This window comes from Cygnus atratus, chromosome 5, assembly GCF_013377495.2.
Source record: "Cygnus atratus isolate AKBS03 ecotype Queensland, Australia chromosome 5, CAtr_DNAZoo_HiC_assembly, whole genome shotgun sequence".
Classification (NCBI taxonomy): Eukaryota; Metazoa; Chordata; class Aves; order Anseriformes; family Anatidae; genus Cygnus; species Cygnus atratus.
In genome coordinates this window covers 61,305,568-61,331,313 of record NC_066366.1, presented here as the reverse complement: position 1 = coordinate 61,331,313, position 25,746 = coordinate 61,305,568, and the positions used below count along the sequence as shown (strand labels likewise).

At 46.2% G+C, this 25,746-nt stretch overlaps 1 protein-coding gene across 1 annotated transcript in view; it reads left to right on the top strand.

The window, feature by feature from the left end:
- TMEM260 (transmembrane protein 260) overlaps positions 1-22,064 on the top strand; it is a 30,486-nt gene extending 8,422 nt beyond the window's left edge. Inside the window, exons 4-16 of the mRNA XM_035551380.2 lie at positions 8,386-8,563; positions 10,474-10,587; positions 12,942-13,121; positions 15,197-15,237; positions 15,599-15,682; positions 16,068-16,185; positions 16,540-16,712; positions 17,698-17,869; positions 18,033-18,181; positions 19,149-19,325; positions 19,891-19,944; positions 20,349-20,439; positions 21,504-22,064. Of these exons, the coding sequence (XP_035407273.1) occupies positions 8,386-8,563; positions 10,474-10,587; positions 12,942-13,121; positions 15,197-15,237; positions 15,599-15,682; positions 16,068-16,185; positions 16,540-16,712; positions 17,698-17,869; positions 18,033-18,181; positions 19,149-19,325; positions 19,891-19,944; positions 20,349-20,439; positions 21,504-21,776 (1,804 nt within the window). The 3' untranslated portion in view covers positions 21,777-22,064. The remainder of the gene's footprint in view (positions 1-8,385; positions 8,564-10,473; positions 10,588-12,941; positions 13,122-15,196; positions 15,238-15,598; positions 15,683-16,067; positions 16,186-16,539; positions 16,713-17,697; positions 17,870-18,032; positions 18,182-19,148; positions 19,326-19,890; positions 19,945-20,348; positions 20,440-21,503) is intronic.
- Positions 22,065-25,746: the final 3,682 nt, after the last annotated feature.

The following is a 25,746-nucleotide window of genomic DNA, read 5'->3' as shown; positions in this document are numbered from 1 at the left end:
TAAATTTGTGACCTTTATTGATACGTATACAAAATATAACATACCTAACACCTTCCCTGCCCCCCAAACCAGTCCGTAAGCAACAAGGTGGGGCTGTGTATGAGCCATAGCCTGCTCTTCTCCCCCCCCTTACACACAGGAGCGGTGGGGATGTGTTTGGTGGAATGACGGCGGTGTTTTGGACGCGGCACCTCTCCGTCCTGAGCCTCCTTGCTCTGGCATTGCCTGTCCTGGAGCTCCCTCGGGAAGGACCGGGTGTTTAGGAGGACACGGCTCTTCCCAGAGGGAGCTCATGGCTGAACGGAGGAAAAACCCCGTGTAGTAGTCGCCATCCACCCCGCAGCCAGCGTTTTGCTCCCCTAAAACCGGCGCTGGAAAAAGTTGCCTGCTGCACGTGGGGAACTCCTCTGCATCCTTGGGATGTGCCGGGGTGCTGCACGGGTTGTCACCGGCAGCTCGACTCGCTCTCAGGGCAGGCTTTGGGGGATCGCAGTGGTGTCGGTGCCGTTCCTCGGGCAGAACGACCCCAGAGCATCCTTTGCGGGGACCCGGGCAGCTCGAAACGCCGCGGGAAGGGGATTACGGAGGAGGGCTGCAGGCACCGAGAGAGGGGGGAAAACCTCGAGGGCGCTCCGTGCCAGCGCTGCCACCTTGACCGTCGGCAAAGCATGGGGAAATGGGAACAGGGCTTTGGGGAGTGAGGAATCTTCTTATGGGGTGTATTTGGGTTTTCCCGATTCCAGATTATTTTAGACTATTGCCACTGTAGCAAAACGCAGTTTCAAAAGGAGCTCTGCCCACGTAACAAGTAGTTACTAAGTTTTAGGAGGGAGAGAAGAATGGAAGGTACTGCAGCATTAATTTGCTTTTGGACGAATATCTACCGTGACCCCTTGCTAATTGATCATATTTTTTTTCTCCTCTCGTAGCCCTAATAAAACGGCATTGAGTTCAGCCTGTTTGAAGACATTAGCAAATGTGTTCATTTGCATTTTGCTCTGAAGTACGCACATTAGGCTGAAATAACCGCTTCGTTTTGAAGAGGAGGGAAAAAAAGCAGGGCAAAAACTCTTTTTTTTTTTTTTTTAAAGACTGAAGAGTCTTTTCTGACAGCTAGTCAGAGTTAGAATTAGTTCAAGGAAATGTTAATAATGCACTGCCTGGCTTAATCCCTTTGATATCACCAGGTATCCTCCTGTTCATGGGTTAATTGCTTTAAAAGCGGAGGCAATATTCCGAGCGGTGGGCCGCTTCACCTTTTCACAGCTGTTACCATTGAGTGACAACTAAATCCCATGTGTAAGATGAGGAAGAGCTCAATCTCCAATTGGGAGAAAATTTATGTAAACCGCAATCCCTTCAGAATGTGCGGAAGTCACAGACTTTCTTGATTTACTCTGCTTTTCCCAGAAAGCTCTATTGTTCACTTCCCTAAGTCCCATCAACCCTTTGTAGCAGAATATCACAGCGGCAGCAGATAGCTTGAAATATATAAATGCTATCATAGCTCTGATTAATAGCGGCGCTTATGAGTCAAGTCTGATAACAGAGCAGCTCTCCACTCAATTTCAGATACCGCTAATGGAATCTGTCTCCTGCAATTGTAATGTGAGAAGGCCTAATTTGCCATGGAGCTTGGAGCTGTCACCAGCCGGGGATTGCGGGGTCAGATGGGAGCTGCCAGGTTTGTGCCCCGCAGCTTGTATCTCGCGCTTTGAATAGCGCAGCCCCCTGCCTGCCAGGGAGCTGATAGCCCGCCGGGGGGTTTATGCCACCCCGCACAATAGCAGAGGGCTGCATGGGCTGACTTGGTAATTGTGAAGCCAGCTCCAGTTTTTTCTTTTTTTTTTTTCTTTTTTTTTTTTTTAATTTTTTTTTTTTTTGCCACAGCTACCGCGGCTGCATAATTTCTAATAAGGGGTTTTAACGAATGTCAGATTAGGAAAAGTTTCTGCAATTACAAAAAAAAACTTATAAAACATTTAAATTGCTAAAGCCGGTTCCTACTGAGAGGGTTTTTTTTTTCTTTTTTTTTATTCTTTTTGGCTGCTGGAAGCAGACACCGTTTATTATGAGCGCCTGGGATCAAGCCTACCTATTTTCTAAGGATTTTTGAGTTTGTGAATCGAGCCTAACTCAAGTACCCTTTCTGGTAAAAAAGACACGGTGACAGAAGTTTCCTCCTGGATTTGGTGGCTGGAAGCATGGTTGTTTGCACCTCGGCTTGCTAGGAAGTGGTGAGCACTCGGCGGGGCATTTCCTAAATGCATTTATCTTGGCGTTACCCTACAGAGCCCCGGTGCTGGTGTCCTTGCCGCAAGCCCCCACTCCAGGAGGCCCTATGCAATGGGGTGCTGGTAGGGACTGGCTCCCCATAGCCAAAATCCCTGCTGGATCAATGCTCGTAAGCCAGTCCCGACCATCCCCTCTTTTTAATTCATGGCTTTCTTACCAGTTTGTGTGGGTGTTAATGTCTTCTGACGGCCACAAAGACTTGAGTGGGATGGACAAGCCATGCCGAGCTCCTCACAGCCTCCTCCTCCTCTGGTGCTGGGGACGAAGGCTGCGGGCATGGCTTAAGTGGAGCCCCCTGAGGTGCCCGAGGCAGGAGGAAAGCTTGGACGCTGCTCCCTGCAGTCCCCCACTGGCTCTTCGGTGCTGGGAGCAGAAGGAACCGGCTTTGGCCAATGGGTGCTTGTGGCTAAGAGGTGGTGAACCCACAGGGAATGGGGTTTGGGGGGTGATTATTGTCTCTGTGGTTCTCAACTTGTGTTTGGTTTTGGTTTTCTTTTTAGGAAGTCATTCTATTTCAGCACCAACGCACAGACGCACTCAGGATAAGTCAGGTGAAAGCTTGTTTTTTGAGTCTTCTAAGTCCCGTCCTTCTTTAGCCTACATCAAAAAAGTATTTTTTTTTTTTTTTAATAAACAAGTGAAACCTCTTAGTTTAAATTTGAAAAGTTAAACCTTTAATGCTCTGGTCTATTATACCACGAAATAAGCATATTAAAATGATATACCTGCTACAGGAGTGCGAAGGCAGAAGGTGCTGGTGATGTACCTGCAGCCTGTGCAAGTGCCATGGAAGCACCAACAGTCAGGGTCATCCACTGCATGTACAGGGGGAAAGGAAATGGAGCAGGTGTTTAAAAGCAGGAGAGTTGTTTTTTATATCACTGAGAATGTTAAAAAAAAAAAAAAAAAAAAGATTTTGCTACCTCTAAAGTTTTGGAGGAAAAAGAAGGAAGAAATAATCAGCTTATTTTACTAGGTACAGGTAGGTGTTTCCAGTGTTTAACGCATTAGCTTCAAAGATACAACAAGCTTTGGTTAGCTGGCTTTTCTTCTGTATGAACCCAGTACACTGAAGATTGCATTTCACTAAAACATTTCAGTTAGGTTTCAGTTCTCATCCCTCTATAGCTTTATCCAAATCATTTAATAACTTCTTGCAAATTATGAAATACAAAATGTCCACCTTTATTTTCTAAATTAAAAAATAAAAATGCTGATCAAGTTGATCAGGTTGGTTAAATGCATATGGATGTAACCTATGCTCTTGGCTAAAAGGAAGTTTTACCAAAATTAGTACAGAGGCTAAATTTTGAATTGCATATTGACACGTTTTAGTGATTAGCCACAAATCAGAAGGTAAAACCTATAAAATGCAAAAAAAAAAAAAAAGATTTAAATACCTTATTTGATTTTTCCTTGTTGATTTAACAACAAGCTGCAGCCTAAATACTGCCAACTAAAGCAAGTTTGTGCTGCCCGTGCCCTTGGAGTTGAGGCCTGGGCACATGTTCTTTCACTCTGGTGCCTGAAAAGCAAAACAAAATAATTTTTCTAGTCTTTTCATTTTATGTTTAGGGATGCCATGGGGAAATACTTCCCACAAAGTACTGTGTGACTTCTTGGCTGACTGTTCTTGTCTCTTGTGAGCGCGCTATAAGACGATGGGAGTTTCTGCTCATGTTCACAGGATTATAGTTGGTCAACTGATAGGAAGGGACCTTCTTCCCGCTTGTTTTTTTGTTTTGGTTTGTTTTTTTGAAGTGCTCCATGTGCTTCGTGCAGGCCTTGCTCCAATCTGGTTACTTTGCAAGACCAGAAATGCAAGCTGGTCCCTTGGCTTCTCCTCCAAGAAAGATAAACAGGGCTAGAAGTCAGTTTGTATTCAAACTCTGTGCTTCAGTTCTTATCAAAGCGGGCCTGACAATGTTAGCTGTAACATCCTTAGGAGAAATGATGGAGGCTTTCCCCCTGCTGCGTTGGCTGCACACCTTTTCTTTCATGAGCCAGTTTCCGTGTGGTGAGGCTGTTGCGAAGGCAGGGTGGTACTGCCTCAGTGCTTTCTTCTAGGGGACCCAGCCTTCCCCAGCTAGCTCCAAGTGCAGCCTCCCTCTAGCTGGATGGAGCCTTATAATGGGGGTTTTGCCCACATTTTTCTCTTGGTAAACCTCTGTTCTTGGGGCAGTTGCTGTGAGGTTGCACTTGTTGTGTTGGCAGATGAATGCTGGATGATTGCCTTGACATCATCCTAGAATCACTGAAGTTGGAAAAGACCTCCAAGATCATCTGGTCCAACCATCCCCCAACCACCACCATCACCCACTAAACCATGTTGCTAACTACCAGCAAACCCATGGTCCTTCTTGTTTCGTTTTGTAGCCTCACATCTCTGTTTGAAAAATGTGTTTGAAGGCAGGAACGTGAGTAGAAGTCAAGCGAGGCTAAGTCTCTGCTGCTCACTGCTTCGGAGCCCTGACATGCTGTCAAAAGGAGAGATGGAGCTGTGCAACTATAAGTTTTTTTTCAGAGAAAACCAAAAACCAAGCATTTCTTCTCCCTGACCACAGTGCACCTGGAAGGCCCAGGCATTGTGGATGCAGCGTGGGTCTCCAGGCTGGGTGGCAGAGACCAGGGGCTGTGGTCTTCTTTCTTGTCCAGCAATGCTCCATTGCAGGGGTCATGTGCAACGTCTCTGTTAGACCTGGTGTTGGAGATTTGGATGATGTGTCTGTGCACCAAGAGACGAATGCCTTCTTACCTTCTGGACATGGCTCTGGGTGGCCCTACTGGAGCAGTGGGGTTGGACAACATGACCTCCAGAGGTCCCTTCCAAGCTGAACCAGTCTGTGATTCTTCCACATAAATGGCTTCTTGGCCTTGCTCCCTCTCCCTGCCTTGACTCTGGTAATCGAGTTATTGCTGAGCTGTAGTTACCGGATATCTCCTTATCTTGTGTTCACCTTGTTCCACAACCTACTCTCTTAACCACTAAAATGTGCTTGTCTCCAAAGAAGTCATTGCTCGCTGGCTCCCTGATGTCCTCCTTGATCCATCCATTCTTACACAACATGTCACCAACAGCTTCTTCCATGGCAGATTGCAGGGAAGTCTCCTGCTTTGTAAATGCTTTCATCCTCTCAGTTCCATGCTTCTTGACTTACAGTCCAGTCCCTGTCCCTTTTCTTTCAGTTCTTCCCTTTATTTTATTCCCATCTTTGGACCTCTTCCATTCCATTTCATGTCTTTCTGCCTTACATGACTAAGCACCCACCAGTGTCTCCTCTGCCCTGGAAATGTTCTTTGCTCTGCAGTGTTGCATGTGCTGGGCCTGTGATGTTTCTGCCTGAGCTGATTGTCCCCTCCTTGGACAACTTTTTGAGGGCCCTCTTGGCTCTACAACGAGAAAGGGACAGAACAGTGCCACGCCGTGCTGGAGGAGCCCAAGGGGCTACCAGAAGGTGGTTGTAATGGTGTGGGGAGGTCCAGTTTTGGTCACATTAGCCCAGCCTCAAGGCAGACCTGACTTAATTCGGGCCCAGCATCATGTGTCTGAGTCGTGTGGGATTCATTTCTGCTGGTGCTGCTTCGTACCGTGAGCTGCTGCTTTGAGTAGACCTGTGTGAGGTGTTATTTTCTGCTGATTGGGTCTTCGTCCTTGTCTGGGGTTACCTGGTCTTATCAATTCCATTTCTCTGAATCAGCAGAGTTGTAAGTGCATCGTTGCCATTGTTGGTAGCAGAATCTGGAAAAAGCTTTTGGTCTCCAGCCTGTGTTTCCCAAACTGCATTTCGCAGCTGCTGTTGTGATGATCTCAAAGAATTCAGCATATTCCTATTTATTTTTTTTCTTTAAAGCACCTGCTGTGCTTGTAGGAGCTCAGTGCTCCATGCACACAACATGCTTTCACACGGGAGGCTTATCAGGCTGGTTTTCCCGAGAGTTTCCCAGGCAATACCAGCTCTTATTAAGAAAAGACCTGTGGATGTGCCCAGTGCTGGATCCCAACCCGGTGCTGCTTGGAGGCCGAATGGGGAGCAGAGCTGCCCCCTGCCCACACAGCCAGGATAAGTCTTTAAGTTTGGGGTTGAGTAGCTTTTGCTTAATCCTTATTTCATAAAACTTGAAGCGCAGGTTTGAGACTTTTTATCGAGAGGGCAGGCGCTCCTTAATCTCATTTGAACTCTGGTAAGGCACTCGAGTCTTTTCTGGGAAAGACAAGAAGACTTGGTAAACGATCAGTCTTGCCTAGTAAGCTGCTTTTCATCCCAAGGAGTTTGGGGAAGTTGTTTTACCTTTTCTGCTTTATTTCACTGCAAGAATTTCAAAGGGATTTACAAACTTGTTTCTTTTAGACTAAAACTCGGTGCTGTTTAAAGGGAAAGAAAACCTGTTGTGTTTCCCACCTCTCCTGGAGGTGACGGGGATGCTGGGCTGGCTCGGTAACAAAAGCCAACGGAGCAGCATCGGTGCTCGTGAACACCTTCTCTATGAGGTTGTGTGACTTTGAGATATTGCTGGTAGAAAACCTGTAATAATTAACACCTTTAATTACTTGCGAGTTTGCATTCAGTTTGCTGACAATTTTAAGCAATGCCAAAAACACTTATATAGGGATTTCTGTATCACAGTACTGCTGTGACGTGGTTTTATTTTGCTGAGTGCCTCGTGTAGTGAGCGACAGGTCTTCTCTTGGAGGTTTTCGTGCTCAATGCCTAGACCTGTGTTGACGAAGCTCAAGCACTGGAAGAGTCCACCACGGTGGTGAGGCATTAAGGAGCACCCGGGAGAGGTGGCAGGGCATGGGGTTTATCAATAGTCACTTTAATTTGCAATTAATTCTGCAGTTAATGGAGCAGCAGGGTGGCTTGCCCCAGGCCACCCAGGGTGTCCCACGTCAGGAGGAGGAATGGAGATCTGGTCACCCCACACAATTATTTCCGTCCTGTCCTTCCCATGAACTCTGCCTCCCATTTGTAGTGGATTAAAACTTCCAATTCTATTTGGACGGGTCCTCCTCTGACATCTACAGAAACGTGCTGGCTTTTCAGTGTACCGAGAGAGCTTAGGTTGTTTCAGAAAAGCGGGAAGAAAAGTATAACCAAGGAGAGGAGCCCTTGCTAAAGAGTGCCATGCCAGCATCTCCCTCGTCCGTTTGCAGGGGCTGTAGGTGTTGTTTACTTGGTCTCCGTTTATCTCAGTTATATGCTGTGAGGAACCCCGTAAGCAAGTCCTATGTGGGCCCTCAAGTCTCCGACTGAGCCAGTTGTGGTGCCTGGCGTGGTGTTTTTCAGGGCGACATCCCACGGGGGAGACCTCTCAAACAGCCACGCTTCGGAAGAGCCCAAAAAGCAGAGCGGGAGCTGCCCTTAACACATCCAGGAGGGCAGAGCCACTATGGCAGAGCAGGTGCAATAGGTTTCCTGGGCTAAATCCCACCTCTTGGGCTCCCTGCCCATTTGGGAAGGTGGCTGCGTTGGGTGCCGTAGTCCATCCTTCTGGGGACAGCCCCCGTTTTCCCCTCTCCCTGGCTCTGGTGGGCATCTCTCCATCCTGGGGCCAGGGGCGCTGCAATCCTCACCCACCCCTGAGACACTCAAATGTTCCCCCTGGGAAAGCTCTGCTAATGCTGTCCATCGTGAATAGCTCTAATCCACTCTTTATGCAGGGGCTCGATGAATTTAAGGCTGCACCGCTGCTCGCGTGTCCTCCAGCGGAGAGCATCCCGTTAGAGGCATGACTCTCTGGCTCGGCGTACCGTGACCCGCTGTGTCATTGCTCATCAAGGTTTCTGAACCGAATTGAATACTCTTTAAGTTTGTTTGTGGTGTTTCAGGAGAAAAAGGCAGCCTGGCTCACCAGCCAGTTGGTATTCAGTGCCTTGCGAATACACGGGACGGCTTGAGGTGCGCTCTTCCTAATTGCAATTCTCTGCAAAGAAATTATTAGGAAGATATTAACCATATAATGTTTTGGGAGGATGCTGGGTAGCAGTCAAAATTTCTGCTGCTACAGTATGTTTTTTTAAAAAAAAAAAAGACAATAAAGTAGGCTTTTTTGTTGGAAAAGAAGATTTCATGTTATCTGTGTTTGCAGGCTTTCTGGCTCATATGCTGGAGGAATCCTTGCTGCGGGGGTGTTTTCATTTTCTCGTCTAACATGGCAGTGGTCCATCACGGCGGAGGTTTTTAGCTTAAACAATCTGTTTGTGGGGCTGCTTATGGCTCTTACCGTGCATTTTGAGGAGGCATCCACTGCAAAAGAGAGATCAAAGGTAAAACATCTCAAGCAAAGTGAATAGTTCTTTTTTTTTTTCAATTAGTCATCACGTGCCTGTTTAATTTCCTGTTCATTTGGTTTTGATTTAGTTTCCTTTACATAGGAAAGGCCAGATTTGGGGACTGGGTTCAGCACCTGTGCTTGATGGTGTTGATCCCTGACCTGCCTGGACTCAGAAGTACCAAACATTTAAGGATCCGTGCACATTGCTTAAGGGTTGAGGTGGGATGTGCTGGATCTGCTTTAGCTTTTTGTTGTTGTACACACACGGGATAGAAGAGGAAAAAGCAAAATCATTCTCATCTAAACGTTTCGGTGCAAAGTTTAATTTTCTGCATCAAAGACTCAAACTAGGCTGTGGGTGTTCAAGGTTTTGTTGTAAGAACTGTGATGTTCCTGGGGGTAAATAGAGGCATCTTACAGGAAAATTCATCAACTCAGAAACCCAGGTTTCTAATGAAACACAGAAACGACCAAATTTTCAATCAGTTCTGTGCAGTTCAATGTATATTCTCTTGAAATTAAATGTGCCCCTAAAATAATGCCACTATTAAATACGGAGACATTGAATTTCATGCCGTGTTCTCTGCTTTGTAAACAGACTCGGCAGTCAAAAGGTGTTCTTGCTCACCGGCCTTGTTCTTTCTACTTTTATTTGCCTGAACATCTGATCTCCTCTCTTCTTACAGACTTGCCTGCTGTGACTCCTCTAAGTTGTGTGAATAAAAGGATTTTTGTCAGGCTAGCCTGGAATTTCAGGAACACACAGTGGTAGTTTACTCAGCTTGGCAAATTCTCAAATAACATGTTTTATCACTGGCTTAGAGAGGCCTTGTTTCATCATTGGGCTTTTGTGTTTTCTGGTCACTTCTGCCCCAAGACACTGGGCTCCACAAAGATGGAGTTGGGCATTTTCCGACCTGCTCTCGTGGTTGCTGTGCCCAATTTCCATTTGGATTTTCAGGTGAGGTTTTCAGAAGCAGTCAGTGAGCTTGTTTCCATGCTCTGGGTGGCCAGCATCCCACGCCTCGAAGAGGCCAGACTACAAACAGTGAGTTGGTGACACTTTTTGTAAATCCGACTTTCTTGTAGACATTTTCAGGAGCGTGCTTGGTTCCCCAATATACTTGACAAATTATTCAGGTGGTCTTGAGTCCTGTGGGGCAGCTCTGAAGCCCACAAAGTTTTTCTGAAGTTCTGGTAGGTGTTCCTGGGACAAAGCACCATCCAGTGTTGAACACTGATTAAAAACTGCCTGTGGTCCCATCGCCATGACAAGGCAAGTGTTTGCACCTCACACACATCATTGTCACCAGTGACTGAAATTAGCAGGGGCAATGCTCTGATGACCGATGGGCTGTCAGCTCCGATCCAACGATGTTTGTGGTACGCTGGTGGCTTTTTGCCCATTGAGGAGCATGGGCAGAGCGTGGCTGCAGGGTGTGACACGTACCAAGTGGCCAGTGATGGAGAAGGAGGAGAAAGATTGAGCATGAGAAATGCCCTGCACTATGCTGCAGAGTCTGGATATGTTACCTCTTTTATCAGAAAACTTTCAGAGATGCTCAGAAAGGATCTCAGACCACTGAGTGATGCTGCATTTAATTCCCTTTGCTTAGCAAGTTTGTGTAGCCCTCACTTTAGCCCTCCGTGCCTGCAGAAGAGGAAAAAATCATTCCGGTTATGTAAAATGATGTCTCTGTACATAAAAGTGGCATTATTATTTTTACAGCATAAAAATAATCTGAAGTAACCTGTGTTGTCTGTGTTACAATTGACCAGTGCTCACTGATGTGCTTTGCCTTCTCTAAGTGTGCTGTGGGCTGCGCTGAAGCTGCTTTGGCATCTGGATGCTTTTGCAGGTGATGAAGAGTAACTGTGAGGTGTTGATTTTCTCCCTTTCAGATCTCTAGACTCGGTGCCTTTTGCTGCGGGCTCAGCCTGTGCAACCAGCACACGATAGTGCTTTATGTTGCTTGTATCGTGCCCTGGGTTCTCTCCCGGCTGGTCAGAAAGACGGTATGTATTTTGCTGACCCATGCCTCTATTTTAGCTTGTTTTAAGGTCATTAATAATTCTTCTTTCCAACCATTTGTTTATATGTTGATGTACTAACAGTGTTAGTAGGAATTCTGTCCAAACTCATCAGTCAACCACCTGAATTACAGCCCATCACAGTGCAGGGGCTTTGCTCACACCAGCGATCTGTGACCTGCCCGTGGCTCCTGGCACAGGAGCCCTGTGTCCCAGCTGCTTGTAAGTGCTTGGCACACAGCCACAAGACCAATACTCTGAGCTAAAATCTCCTCAACGTGCAGGAGATAAGTGTGTTCAGTGCAGGTACGTACCTGTTGGTGGGAAGCCATGGGTGTGAGCAGCCTCTCCTGGCTGATGGCAGTGCCTTTCTCATGGCTGGAGATGTTTGTGTGTTGATTCCCTGGTGGCAGCACAAAACCCACATCTGCTTGTTGCACATCATCTCGCGACTGCTGTCAACAGTCAAAGACGTAGCCAGAGTAGGTAGCAGGGCAGGAAGGGTGCTGCAGGTGCTGATCTCTAGGAGGAGCCCCCTTCAGCACCTCCGTGGGACTTGCCAGGCTCGGTGGCCTCCAGCTCTGACACTGCCAGGACTTGTGAGTCCTACAAGAGGTCATCTGTTGGGGAGAGCACCTAGCTTCTGCCAGCTGGAACAAAGACCAAAGCAAGGCTGTCCTTCAGTGTGACAACAAGCCCCGGAGCTGGTTGATTATCACAGAATCACAGAATGGTTGAGGTTGGAAGGGAGCGCTGGAGGTCATCTGGTCCAACACCCCACCTAGAAATACATCCCTTTCGTCTAGCAGAGATCCCTTCTCAGGATGTTCCTCATTTTACACCTCCGTATTAAGCTTGTTAATTGTATAAAAAGGTGAGAAGACGTCTTGGCACGTCTGGCTCAGGAAGGCGATGTGCATCCATCTGGATGAGGCCCCCAGTGATGTCCAGGTGCCCTGCAATGCTTTTGTCACCTGTAGGTGGTCTTCTGCCAGTGGCTGTGTCGGGCTGGATGCAGATGTATTGCAGAAGCTCTGCTTTGCTCTGAAAAGGGATGCAGATCTCAGAGATGTAGATCACATTGCAGGTGGCCCAGAGGAACCTCCATCTGTACCCTCTCTCTTTCGCCCCCTGAAGATGACAATCGGGCAGGTTTCTACTGGGACAATCCCATCTGAATTTCTCCACCCTCAACCTGGTAAATCAGGTGTGATTCTGCGCAGCGGCACAGCTCAGAGCTGAGCCCAGAGTGAAACGCATCAGCTGCAAGAGATAGGGGCAGCTCAGACAAGCTTGATCCAAGAGGTCAGCATCCCCAGAAAAAGCCTTACCGACCTCATATTTCCTTTGACAAAATGATGGCTCGTGAAGTGTATTTGTGTTCTTTAAACAGAGCTTTTTTCACAACCAGGGAGGCCTGGAGAGACATCTGTGATTTCCACCAGGGAATGCTGTGCCAATACGGCATCACTGGGAAACACCCTACTTAGACACCAGTCCAGTAGACCCTGCTGCAGAACACCACCTAATAAGAGGTTAATTGATCAAAACCGGTGGCTTTCAGTGAAACCAACACAAAAGAGCCAGGCTTCTGAAGGAATTTTGACTGGCAACGTTACCGAGCTACTTTCTCTGTTCTGTAGGTCGTCGCTCTGAATGGTCTCTCTTCCACATCACCCCAAATTCTGAAGGAAGTGCTTTGATTGGCAGGACGGTGCCTGCTGAGAAAGCAAGCATGCAATATTCCGGGGTGGGATTTTCCAAAGCACTTAAAGGAGTTAGGCACAGAAGTCCCTTTGAAAGTCTTGTCTTCCTGACCCCTTAGGCAGTCTTGAAAATCCCACCCCAAAAGTTGGCCTATCCAATTTAGCCAGCGTAATCATGATAAAGTAAATGGCAAAACCGACTCCTGATGATGGTGGTGATGCGTGTAGTTGTACTAGAGCAGCATTTTTTTTTTTGCCAGATGGAATACCAGCCAACTCTTAATCGCTGCAAAGTGGGTTATCTCAGCCTTGCAGTGCTTCAGCCATCTATGCATGTCATGCCATGATTTAAATGTGAAAGATGCAATGAGTATGATACTCATGAGTCCTAGCTAATATTATTTGCTTCACTTAAATTTCACCCTGCCATGCAAAGGAGATCAGTTTGATGCAGTTTCCTAGTAATCCACAAAATCGTAAGGTTTAACATAGCATTTTGTAGGGACTTACTATAAATTGAGAGATCAGCTCTGTGTAAATATATTTGATGTTTTTTCTTTATCTGTTCTTGAAGTTCCAGCACGATTAAACTAAAATAAACATTGTTATGCAATATGACATATTTTGGTGCAGGAATTGTCCCTAGGCCATTTGCTGAAGTTGGGTTTATGCTTCTTGGCTGGTTTGCTGCCTTATCTCTATCTGCCGGCTTCGTCCTACCTCAATCGAGCCCGCTGGACATGGGGAGACCAGACGACTTTTCAAGGATTTTTGACCCACTTTCTCAGGGAGGAATATGGGACATTCAATCTGGTAAATAAGGGTCATTTTCTAAATGGCTTTCTTTTGAGATACGCGGTAGCAGGAGCTTTCTGTTCATGACGTTAAATAGCTCGGCTAAGAAATGGAAAATGATTTATTTTTTAAATGTTTATTTCTGATTTTGACCTTTTGATCTGTCAGAGTTTCTGGGTATGGGTCAGATGGCTGATGTCTTAGTGGTGTGAGCTGTATTATTTACTGGATGCTGTACGTATGTCTCATATTTTAAAAAGCCCGAAGAGTAAGCCTTGCTAGAGGGAAATGGTGACATCAGTTTTGTGTTTTTCTTGTTTTAAGGCAAATAATTGTATTTTTTATTATTTATTTTACTTTAAATAGCTATTTAAAGAGGTTGCAAGCAGTTTTCATTGCTTTATCTTTAAAACAGATTCCTCTAACTTACTTCCTAGTAATATTTTATTGAAATATTGTATTGAAATTGAATGAATATTTTATCGAAATGAATGGTAGGTTTGGGGGATCTCAGAATCCTCTGCTCTGAATTATTCTGCCTGCTTTGTGCTTTTGCAAAGGGAGGGAGGTGTGATGTGATTCTGCAGGGTGTAGGGTTTGCATCTGTCTCCTCCAGCCCTAACTTAGATGTTTGGCTCCGGCCACCCAAGGAAAGCAATGCCCAGCACCCCTTCTTTCCATCCTGCTTCAGAGATTTCAGTGCAGAGGGCTGGGAGAAGAGAAAGAGGTATGGTTTACATAACATGTCACTCCCTGGGGTCCTCAGCATCCTCAGAAATGATGTCCTGTGCCTGCAGCAGCTGCATCCAGCTGGTGACACGCCACGAGCACCCCATTGCCATTCCAGGGAACGCTCCTACAGCCATCCCTGAGACCTACAGTGTGGCTGTAGCATGTGAGGCAAAAGATTTGATTATTCCTGCTGCTGGCACTTAAATCTTTCCAAAACTCGTCCAGAGGTAACATCCACCCTGTGAAGGGCTTCGGAGACTTCCCCTGTTGTCCTGTTCCCAGCTGTCTCCCGAGAATTAGGTTCTGCTGGGCAGAGCAATACCAAGGCATGCAAATCCCTTAACTCCTGTCTCCATCAGATGTGATGAATTCAAGTTGATGTTCAGGCGGCTTAGGGCTGGACCATGTGTAATCCTGCACCGTAAATCACATTTACGATGAACTGGTCTGAAGCTGGAGCAGTAAATGCAGCAAAATCCAAGCGTTTGGTCCTGATGCCAGCTGGGCTAATGCCAGAGCCCTGCCTGGATGGACAGACAGCCCTTGCATCCTAGGGAGGGGCTTTGCTTTGTTTTAGGGGCAAGCAGGGTCAAAAAACCAGGGTGGCTGTGCTGGGGAGAAAGCATTTCCCTGCAGAGATCACGGTAGCAGATGTGATTGCTCGGGGTAGTGGGCCTGCACCCTGCTGGGGCTTTTGGGGCCAAACCACAGAAACCTCCCCCTCTAAGCTGAGGATCAGAAATGTCATCTCTTGCAAGGAAACCTTCGTGGCTGCCATCAGCATCCAGCAAGGTGGGGCTTTGGAGGAGACAGAAAGCCAGGACATGGGAACCAGGAGGTGGTTGGTGGTGTACCACGGCCTGGGGGCTGGCTGTCCATCTTCTGACACTTCAATTAAAAAAAAAATCAATTAACTATTCTGTTTTTATTGAGATCAAATATTCCTTCCAGACCTCCTGGGTCACTTTACCTGGTATCTGGTAGACACCACTTTTCCAACAAGCACCTAGGAAGGGAGCTCCTCGTCTCCACCAAGCATTGCTTGTTTCCCAGGCTTGTGCCATGGAGTGCAAGTCTGCAATGAAAAAAAAATCTCATATATCTCTACAGATCTTCTGTGAATGCAGAGGGGCCATGAGCAAGGCTGGTAAGCAAGCAGGAATTGAGGCCCATGTGCTTTTCTCTTTGTTTAAGCAATTCCTGTTCCCTGTGCCCATTCTGGGGCACCACCTGAAGAGGTTTTGGAGGAGCCCTGTATGCTGGGGGCTCTGCAAACTGAAAACAAAAAGACTTTTCCTTGCCCCAGTGACACATTAGTCAGGGTGTGGGCTTCTCATGGGTTTTCTTTCTTTTTAATCCAGGCCAAGTCGGAGACTGGATCCAGTATGACAGAGATGCTGGTGTGAGTAAAATCCCAAGTGCACCTTGCAGTGGGGACAAACCTGTTACCTGTGCTCTCAGCCCAGGTGGCTCCTCTCCTGCCTGTCCTCCTCTCCTTCCAAAGCTGGGGCTGTGCATGTTGAGCACCAGGATGGTGCACGTCCGTCTGTCTTCCTATCGAGGGAACAATGCTCGATCCCCTCCCCAGCAATTTTTTCATCCAAAACCCTGGCGTATAAACCCAGCTTGTTCCCATTCCTGGTAGACTTGACCCCAGCAGGACAGGGATGCATTATGCTGTCCTTCTGCCCTCCTCCTTGCTAGGCTCTGAGTGCTGGCAGCGATTTCGGGGTGATGCAGACGTGCACTTGATTTCTCCACAGCTCCCAGCTGGCGCAGATGAGGTCGGAGCTCTCCCTCCCTGTCCTCGCCCTGGCGCTCGTGGCCTGTTTCAGCACAGCACTGCCGTAAGTTGGAGGGGACTCTCAGCTCTGAGCCACTTTGCCTTGTGGGCTGGGTGTGAGCTATGGCTGCTTCCTCTGCCTTGTGCCGTGTGGAGCTGTTCTGCTTCCCTGTGCAGAAATTTCAGCAGTTGTCCTGTTCTAATTATTGATGAAGAGCAAAATAGCCCTGCACCTGGTTACTCTGAGACTTGTAGACCACAGGCTTAAAAAGCTTGCAATCCTGATGGTTGTGTGCTTTGGAAAGGTTTCATAAATTGCAAAGGTAAAGACCCAGCAGCTCCTTGAATTAAATTCATTTAGGTATGCAGAGAGATGGTTACCTTCAAGTGCATACAACTTTTTCCTACTTTTTGATCACGCCACTAGAGCGCTGTATTATTTTTTATAGGAGAAGGCAACAGAAGTCATCCGTGATTTGGCTCTTCGCTGGAATGCTCTGTGTTTATTCTCTCTTCTTTGCCTGGAGAGCAAATTTGGATGTTACAAAGCCTTTGTTTCTGGGCGTGGTGAGTTTCACTCCAAAAATTGCTCTGGGGTGTTAAATTTTGGAAGAAGCCTCCTTCATGCTTTGTCGGCTGCTGTTGCATCCCCTGCTAATCAGGAACAGGTGGTTGTCTTGGAGCTGCACAGGGTGCGAACATGCAGCTACATTTTCTGTTTCCTTATAGCTGGGGAAACAGAGATGTGGTCTCTGGGAATTAGAGGGATGATTTGTATTTAAAAGGAAGGAAAAAAAAAAAACTCTGTGTATCTCTGTCTGCTCTTAAACTATGAGCGTCTCAGCCCAGAGACCATCCTGCCCTGAAAACCTGGACCTGCATCCAGTGGCAGATGGTACATGCGCTGCGTTTGTGCCCTAGGTGGAGCGGTTCTGGATGCAGAGCAATGCCGTCGTGGCTGTCCTGGCGGGGCTGGGGCTGCCCATCCTCGTGTCCCTCACTGGTGCCATGCTGGAGGGCGGCTGGGTGCTGCCGGGGCTGGAGTGGCTTTCTGCTGTGGCTCTCGTTGCTGCTCAAATTTGGGCAAATTACAGGTAAGGAGTCCCCAGGGCTGCGGGGTGCTGTGCGGTCGGGTGCTGCTGGAACCTGCACAAGCCCAGGCGCCCATCGAAGCAGCCGTGGTCACGGCCTGGAGGTGTGGAATCTGCCCCACTCCCTTGTCTGACCACTCTCAGAACCACCAAGCACCAACCTCAGGCTGTAAGTCAGGGCTGAAGGAAGAAAATGATGTAGATACCTAAGCTTGTTATGGAAGAAACCCATGAATCTGTGCCTTACTGCCTAATGCTTACAGAATTGATTTGTCCTGAGCAGTCACCTTCTCCTTCCCTTGCTTTGCTTCAGGTTTCCTTCTGCCCAGGATTTTTTCTTACTTTTTTTTTTCTCTTCTGTATTTTAGGGCTTCTTTATTCCATAACCATGCTGAAGGCTCTACAGTGGTCTGGGTACAAACCAGAACAGTAGTAGGGGTGCTCAGGTAGAGGCTGACCAGCTGGTGAAGTGTACAACACATGGGCAGGAGAGCGTCCTGCTCTTGAGTGTACATGCTGGTGTGCATGCACGTGGTTGGGTACCCAAAAGGATCTCATCTCAACTAATTTAAATCTACTTCTACCTGATGCTACAAAAACATGGCTACTTAGTGCTTAATTAAAAGCATTAAAAGGATTTCAAATCCTGAGAGCCATTCTTGTAGTGGCAGTTCCAGCTCTAACTAATAAGTCTTTAGGTTTAGCCCAAGAAAAAGTCAGAATGAAGGTAAATGCATACAGTGAGTGTGTATTTTGTCAAAAATGTCATGGCATGCCTCTGGTGATGGTGTCTGAGGCACTGTAGTCTTAAATGCTTCATTTTTATACCTTTTTTTTTTTCTGTAAATGGAGATGATGATTTTCAGCAGGATCTGACCACATGAAGGGCTTCACCTGTGGATGCCTGTTGCATAAAATTGTTCCGAAGGTGGGCAAAGCCATGCAGATGCCTAGTTGTAAGATGCTCTTTCTCATCTGTTCTCTTAAGCACCTGTGATCAGAGCACCAATTATATTGTTGACAAGTTTGCGAGAAACCTGCTGTTCTCTGTGCCGATGGGTGCAGTGGTCTTGCTCAGAGGAGATTTACCCGGGAACGCCCTTCGTTACCTTCATTACTGCGAAGGAGTGAGGCCAGATATCACCTTAGTGGACCAGGAGGTACGTTCAGAAACAGATATTGAAAGCCATTGCTGAAATGGGAGGCGACCCTTACTGTGTAAATGGAGTCATTGCTCATGCAGAAACCATTTCTACAGCTGCTGGGTGTAAAATGGATGAAAATTGCTTCTTGTTCTAATTGTGGTAATGTTTTTGGTGATAGATGATGACTTATGAATGGTATTTACCCAAGCTGGCAAAGCATTTACCCGGTGTCTCTTTTCCTGGGAACCGGTGGAATCCTGTGGAAGGAGTGTTACCCGATGGGACACGAACTTTTAATCTCCATCGTTTCCTCAAAGTAAATAAACAGTAAGCATTTCTTTCATATGTAACAGCTTTCCTAAAATCTTCAACCTTTTTTTCTTGAAATTGTTTATGGAACAGCCTGGTACTGCATCCTAAAGACCAATTTTCTCTGCTGACTTCCTCCCTGGTGGTGAGATTATTTTTACAATTAAAGCAAATATCTCTGCAGAAGTAACTCCTTCCAGATATAACGTTCAGTATTGTTGAACAATATTATATCTTGTTGAGTAAGATAAAATATTCTTGTTCTATTGAGGTAGGTTTGGATTTTAGGAAGGAAAAATAAGGTGATTGGCAGAGAATATTTACAATTTTTGTTTTGATTTCACTAACAATTCATTGCAAAAAAGGAACATTCCTGTGTACTCAAAATGATAATTTGAGAGCAAAATGATAATTTGAGAGCAAATGACTGCAGCTTCTCCTTGGTGAGCATTGTGGCCAAGTGATTAGCGTAAAATGAATGTATTCCATGAATAATCATCGTATAAAAATAGCTTAGTAAGAGTGGAGAAAGGATTAGATACTCACATGAATAAGAGTAGCATCTGCATTTAGACTAGCTGGGAGTTGAGCCTTGCGAGTGTGGGTAGGCAGAAGAGCACGGGCAAGTGCCATCAGGAAGAAATGGGCTTCTCCTCCTGCTTCTGGCACATGTGTGAGGTCCAGCAGAGAGGAGAGAGGACATCTCCCCTTGTGGTATCTCCTGTGCTGGCTGCACAGATGTCCAATATCAGATGGGTCCTCATTTGCAGCGCAGGAGCTGTTTTGCAGCCTGCCCTGGAGACGTGCACCTTCCGACGTGAGATGGTTTGGGTGGGTGTCTGTGCCACAGAAAATGTGTGGCTTAAGTTCTGCCCGTTGCACCGATGTGGGGTGGGTGGCTTGCTTGAGCATGCGGGGTTGACCAAGGTCTGTGGCATGGCTTCACAATTCCTCTCTTGTTTGTTTGTTGTTTTTTTTTTGGCAGTAAGGAGGTGTTTGTGTGCATAGGTCTTCATGAAGGGGACTCAACCTGGAGAAGGAGTTACTCTCTCTGGCCGTGGGGTACTTGTGAAAAGTTGGTTCCTTCTGATGCTGTCTTTGACCCAGGAGAGTGGATTCGTCTCACAAGGAATCTCTATAACTGGACTGAAGACTATGGGAGGTAAGAGGCAGAGGACCCTGTACCTTCCTGCTCGTTATTCTTCTGCCAGCAGTGTAACCGCATCCACTGCAGTGTTAGAGAAACTAAACATGAAGCATAATCGTAATGTTTTGAGTTTTGAAACATAAAATAAATCTGCTTGTGGTATTTTTGCTAGAGTTAAAATAGAGAGGACATTTCTAGACAGTTTTCAGATCCAGTTCTTATTTAATACTTAATTGGGAGCCAAAAAACATTGAGGATGTGGGACACCTAAAGCTTTAAATGTCACAGGCTGAGCTGTGATGGATGGTAGAAACCATCTCTCGCTTTATGCCTAGCTGGGATGCTGTGAAACAACCAATGTACGCACCAGAGACTCCCCCTGTGCAGAAAGGGGAATAAAGTTTTATGAATGACTGAGGATCAGCTCTGTTCCCTGCTGTCACAGAGCCATAGGCTTCATGAGAGGTTTTCTTCTGCCTGGGAGGTCCGTAGCTGCTTGCGTTAGAAGGGATGATTGTGTGACGGGCAAAACACAGTGACATGGATCTGATGGCTGGATTTTATTTTAATTCCCATTTAGTTTCAAGCCCTCTTCCTGGGAAGCTGTCGCCAACGAGGAGATGTGGCAAGCCAGGTGAAGCTCCTTTGCTCCCCTCCAACAGCTGGTGGGCAATGCCAGCTCCTTGGCGTGGAAACACACACCAAAGTGGGCAGCTTGATGATGCATGGCCTTATTGGATCTAAACGAGCCAAGCTTCAGGAGGAAAAGATGGGCCAAATGAGATGAGGTGTATTGCCTCTGGCAAGTAATGATTTTGTTCACCTGAAGGCTCTGCTCAAAGTATCTTGAAGGAACAGAGGTAGTTCGGACACGCCGTGGAAAGAAATTGTATTGGTGTCACTGATTTGAAAAAAGCTTGTGTGCTGTCCCATACAATTAAAGAGCTTTATGGGCACATTGAAGATGTGTGTAGTCATGAGATGTGAGCTGGTTATGTTAAGCAGCTAGTATAATGGATGTTTTTCTTGTTCTCCTAGGATGAAAACAGCTTTCTTTATATTTGACCTTGCAGAAACTGCCAGTGTGACTGCAGAAATGAAATCACAGCTTTACACGTTGGCATACACTGTAAGTCCTGTATTTTACTGCGAATGCTCCCTGCAGTCTTCATCCTTTTTTTATTGTTTTTAATTTCTTGACTACGTTGAAATATCACGGTGTATCTATATTGGTGGGTTGTCTTGTAATCTGCATTCTCTCTCATCCATCCAAACCAGGAGCGTAGCAGATTCAAAGAGATTTGTTCAGGGATATTATCCGTTCCTGCTTGCCCTCTCGGTCAGGGAAGATGCCAAAAGCTAACCAGTCGACACCCTCCTTTTGCTATAATTATGTTGTCTGTGCTGGGCTCCAAACCCATGCCAAGAGATTGCCTGTCCTGAAGTCCCCTCTTTGCACTTGTCCTCTCCGTCATTACACAGTCATGCATCTGAGCCAGCAAGTGTAAAATCCGATGGTCTTCTCACTGCAAATTAATTCTGCTGCATTTCACAGCAAAGAATGACATACGTAAGCCAGTGGAGGTATCTCTATAAATATTGTACTGCCAGAGATGCCAGCAGATGCACAAAATGATCAGTGTGTGTCAGCAGAGAGGAGGAGTGTTTTATACCCCAGCAAACAGCCTACAAATAGTTTCCTTTAAACATTTGCCTATTATGTTGTGATTTTTGCTGTTCTGTTCTGCAATGTTGTCAGCTGTGTGCCTGATGTTGAGCTTATGAATATCCCCACTCAACAGAGTGCTCAAGTCCTGTTGGAGTTGTCCTTATTTCTTGAAATATTGAGTAAATGTTTTTCCAGATGCAGCAGTGAAATCTTTTTCCCCAGCCCAGTGTAACCCTTCTCTTGGGGAAGGGCATGATGTGCCCGGGGGTTCTTTCGATCGTCTGTAATGTTTCTAAACATACAGCTGCTCCACAAAAGGAACTGATTCAGCCCCCAGTTGGATTTTGGATTCATTCTGTCACACATCACACAGCAAACACAGAGTGAGGTTTCAGAAATCCTCTGACTCTGGGCGTAGACATCTAAATAGCATCTGTTCCTTTATGGACAGTTTTGAAGCACTGTTAAAAGCTGTTGGTCCCTTTTGTTTGATTAATTTGTCTTTTTTTTTCTCCCTGTAACAGTCATACAAAGAAATTGTCAACTCTCATCCAAATCATCCGGTGAACTGGCACAAAAACTATGCGATAGCCTGTGAGAGGATGTTGCGTCTCCATCAGGTGGATGTGGATCCCGAGGCGCTGCTCTCTGAAACTGTTAAACATTTCCTCCTGTACACTGAGAAAGCAGAAGACGATCCCCAGCGGGAGGATATCCTGCAGGCTGTGAAACACCTGAAGAAGGAGCTGCAGGGGCTGAGGAAAATGAAAGCCAATCTGAAGCGCCGAGCTGGATAGCGCCTGTCCCCCCCATGCCTTCTGAAGCGCTGAGATTTTTGAAGTTAGGAGCTAAAATTTGAGTTGGGCATCAACAACGTGAGAATGTTTATAAAAGGCAGCAGAAAGAGTAGTAAAGAGGACATCAAGCAGGCTTGCTGCTGCAGGAACGTACTGTTATTTGTTCTTTGATGGCCGTTGCCAAATGAACAGTTTGTATTGTTTTCTGTGGGGAAGAAAGCTCATCACTAAATAAAATGCTGGCTTTCAAAGGAGAGTTTCCTTCTAAAGGAAACCCGTGAATCTCTAGTACTTTGGAGAGCTTTTAATTTTGTTTATGAATACGGCATCCTTTATAGATGCAGAAAGTGTTTTTAGGTTTTAAATGTTTCTTCAGTCGTTGAGCAAAGAGGCTTGTACAGACATTTTTCTGTAGGCTGTGCTGTGTCTATGCATTTGTATGGTCACAGGGCAGTGCAGTTAGGTAGGTTTCCATCAGGACAAGTGTGTGGCCTCTGTGGGGGTGTGACCACGTGCTGTTTCAGATATGCTCCCTGCCCTGGCTGTGCCTCTGCCATGGGGTGCTGCAGACGTGACCCACTGGGGACACATGCAGTGGCTGGCATGGGATGGTGGGTGAAATAAATCCAGCTCTTCCTGTCTGGCTTTGCAGGGAGGGTTATTTTCATTACATTGGGGTTTTATGCTGTGATAGACTTCATTGCATGAGTTTTCCTATAGCAGGTGATCTGTGTTTTTCTTTGCAGACCACTGTGGCTCTGTAGGCAGCAGCGTGGCATCTCTTGTGCTCCATCAGTCTGGGGTAGAGACACCTTGGTGTTGACGTTTCTCCTACTTTTTAATGTACCTAGAAGGCCAAATAACTCAGGTACCAAGAGCTCAGCTACATATTTTCCAAAAAATGACATAAAATAGCTTGTCTTTCAAAATGGAGATGAGTCTTTGAAAGGCTTAAAAAAGACACCAAGCTCTGGTGGAAATGCGGGTTTGTCAAAATTTTCATACTTTGCTCTGCCATTCTCTGAAATCTCAGCGCAGTGGTGTTATGGGAGGGAAATTGCTGCCAGTCCAGGACTGCATTTGGGTTAGGAAACTTTTCAGAGAATGAAGGACTTCCATAAGGATCACGTTATCGAGTGGAGGAGTAAGCAGGATGTGCACGGGAGCGAGAGGTGCTGCGTGGGGATGCTCTGTTGCAGGACTCAGTCTGTACTTTGAGCGCTGTGTTTGTGCTCTCTGCCGTGCGTGCGTGTAGGTGCAGATTTAGGCTCATGTGGTTGCTAATCCTAATAGATCCCTTTAAGAGTAGATGACTTTTTTTGTTGGCCCTCTACCTCATTGTGGGAAAACTTGAGCACTTTTCATTGAGTGCTGTATGTATAAAAAACAAGCCGCTGTCTAGGATTCTTGTATTTTTCTTCATTTTTCTCCCTTTCATTCTGATTTATTTTCACAGTATGATTTCCATAGCAATTTTCCCCTGTTCTCCTATAAACAATTCCTGACCAAACAGTGGATTAGAAATGAGCAATAAATAAAAAAAAAACCTCTGGCTTTTGGGTTGCAAAGCCACAAAGCAGAGGGGAGAGTGAAGAAGAGAGGTGCAGGGCTGTCATTTTAACTCTTTGTGTTGCAATTGACTACATTTCAGGTCGACCGTGCCTCACTTAAATCTCTTCCTTTTTGTCAATTCCTGCAGAAGTGTTTGTACAGAGGGAGAGAATATCATACATTCCTCCATGCAGCTTTCTCAGGGCTGGCTTTCTTCTCGCTTCTCAAAATCAGCCCTTCAGTCTAGCAGAAAAGCATTAGGAATCCAATTTTTGAATGCTTTTGTTACCTGCATTATTGAAAATCCTTTCAAGCAAATATATTGAGCCAAGGGTTTTCTTTATCTTGATTAGATGCCCCTCCTCAGCTGCATAGTCTTGAAATAATTGGAAGCTTTTGTGGATTCCACTATCTGCTTGGGAGAAAAGAGGGGCTCTACAAAGGTATCTAAGCCTGCAGTCTGCTTGAAGTAACGTATCGCGGCACGTTGTAATAAGCAGCGACGCAAACTGCGAGCAGAACTTTCCCACTGGCAAACGCCTTCCCAGGTATGAAGAGCAGTAGGAATGGGATGGTTTTTTAGGGAACGAGACCAGAAATGCTTGCAACTGTGCCATTCGCAAGCACTGTGTCTGTATGAGTTGTGTGCACGTGCAGCACATGTGTCTGTGCTGGATGTTCGGCTCAGAGGTATCACCGATGGTCGATTGCAAAGGTGAAAACGTTTAACAGAGGCAGAAGTTAGAAAATCCCTCCTCTGAATCTGTTCAGGTTAGATTTGCCTGTGCTTTTAGACGAACCAATTGCATGCATGTTTTTAAGCGTATTCGCTACAAGGCAGTGCTGAGGGATGCTGGCACAAGTTTAATTTTTATCAGCTCCTCTTAGGTGGCACCCCTAAGTTTATCAAACAAGCAAAGCTGATTTGCTCTTCGTTAGTCTCAGTTGCATGAATTGGTTGCCAAGTAAACAGGATTTTGCATTTTCCTAATTACTTTCATATTTGTGTTTTACCTCTATTTGTTCTCTCGCAGAACTGGTCCTAATAATTAGTCAGACTCCTGCTGCCTAGACCTTAAAAAAAAAAAAATAAAGGGGGGGGAGGAGGGAGACTTCAGAGGTTTTTTCCTCCCTTATAAATTCATTTTTGTTACAAGCATCTTTTATACATATTACTAAAGGGAGTGCACTAAGAAATGCAAATAATAGTTCTTTATTTTATTATGACAGTTAATTAATAGCAACCTGTTTTAATGAATAAAGTCACTCAGAGTCCTTCAGCACTTCCTAAGTAGAGGCCAGAATCTGTAGGGATTCTTTTTTCCCCCCCATTGTATAGCTCCTAGACTCGGCGCACTATATAGGGCCTGTATAGAAATGCTCACTAATGAAGAGGGAGGGCGAGGAACTTGTCTGCATTCAAAGATCACTGGTGAGTCATTCAGCGAGAAAAGGCCCCTTGCTAGGAATAGTCACAGTTCCGCGGCATTGTGCTAGCAAAAGGGTTTGATCAAAGGTCTCCTGCGGAGCTTGCATGGTTTCCTTTCATACAACGACCATAATTAAAACCACTAATTCTCTTTTAAAATGCTGCAGGATGCCATGTAGGCATCTGTCTGGAGTGTCCTTTGTGCTGTCGGGAGCTGTTAAGGACCAGCGCTGAGGGCTTTTCAGCGACATGCCAGTCAGGAAGGTGATTCGACATAAGGGTGCCTCTGAAGGCTTGACAGGGCCTTGACTACACAATCCGAGCTGAATTTGCCCCTTGTCAGCTGCCAGTAAATAAATCTCAAAGGGGTAAAAGCTGAAGTTTCATTACCTGATCCCCGGGGCTTTGTTGGTTTTGGCATCGCCCAGGGGGAAGCCCTCTCCCCGTGGGGCTGGGGGGCTGGAGGTGGCCATTGGCCGCGTTGGGCGCGGGGCCGTTTGAAGACCGTCAATACTTGTAACAGTTCAGCTGTTGGGAAGACAAATAAATGGAAGAGCCCATTAATCCCCTTTGGGTACTCGGTGCCTTTTGCCCTTTTATCGCAGCCTTATTAGGTTCCTACTCATCTTGAACCAGGAGGAATGAATTGAGGTTGTTGAGCGCTAATTGGCGAAGACTTTTCATCGTGGGCCAAGAACTTTCCCTGACTTGAAAGTAACTTCGCCACGGGGAGGATCAGCGAATTCTTGCCTTGCCATTAAAACAAAACCCCCAAATCCCATCGGGATTCAGCGTGGTCTTTAAAAAGAAATAAAGAGAGGCAACTGCTAAATTGTTGGGCTTGGCCTTCGTCAAGATGTTGGTAACTTACATTCGCTGTTTAAAGGGGAGTTGAGGAACCAGATGCCGAACAGGGCGATCTGTCCTGAAATGTGGCTGAAATCTGTCTGTCCTACGTGTGTATGCATGCATTACCAAGACGTACTTGCG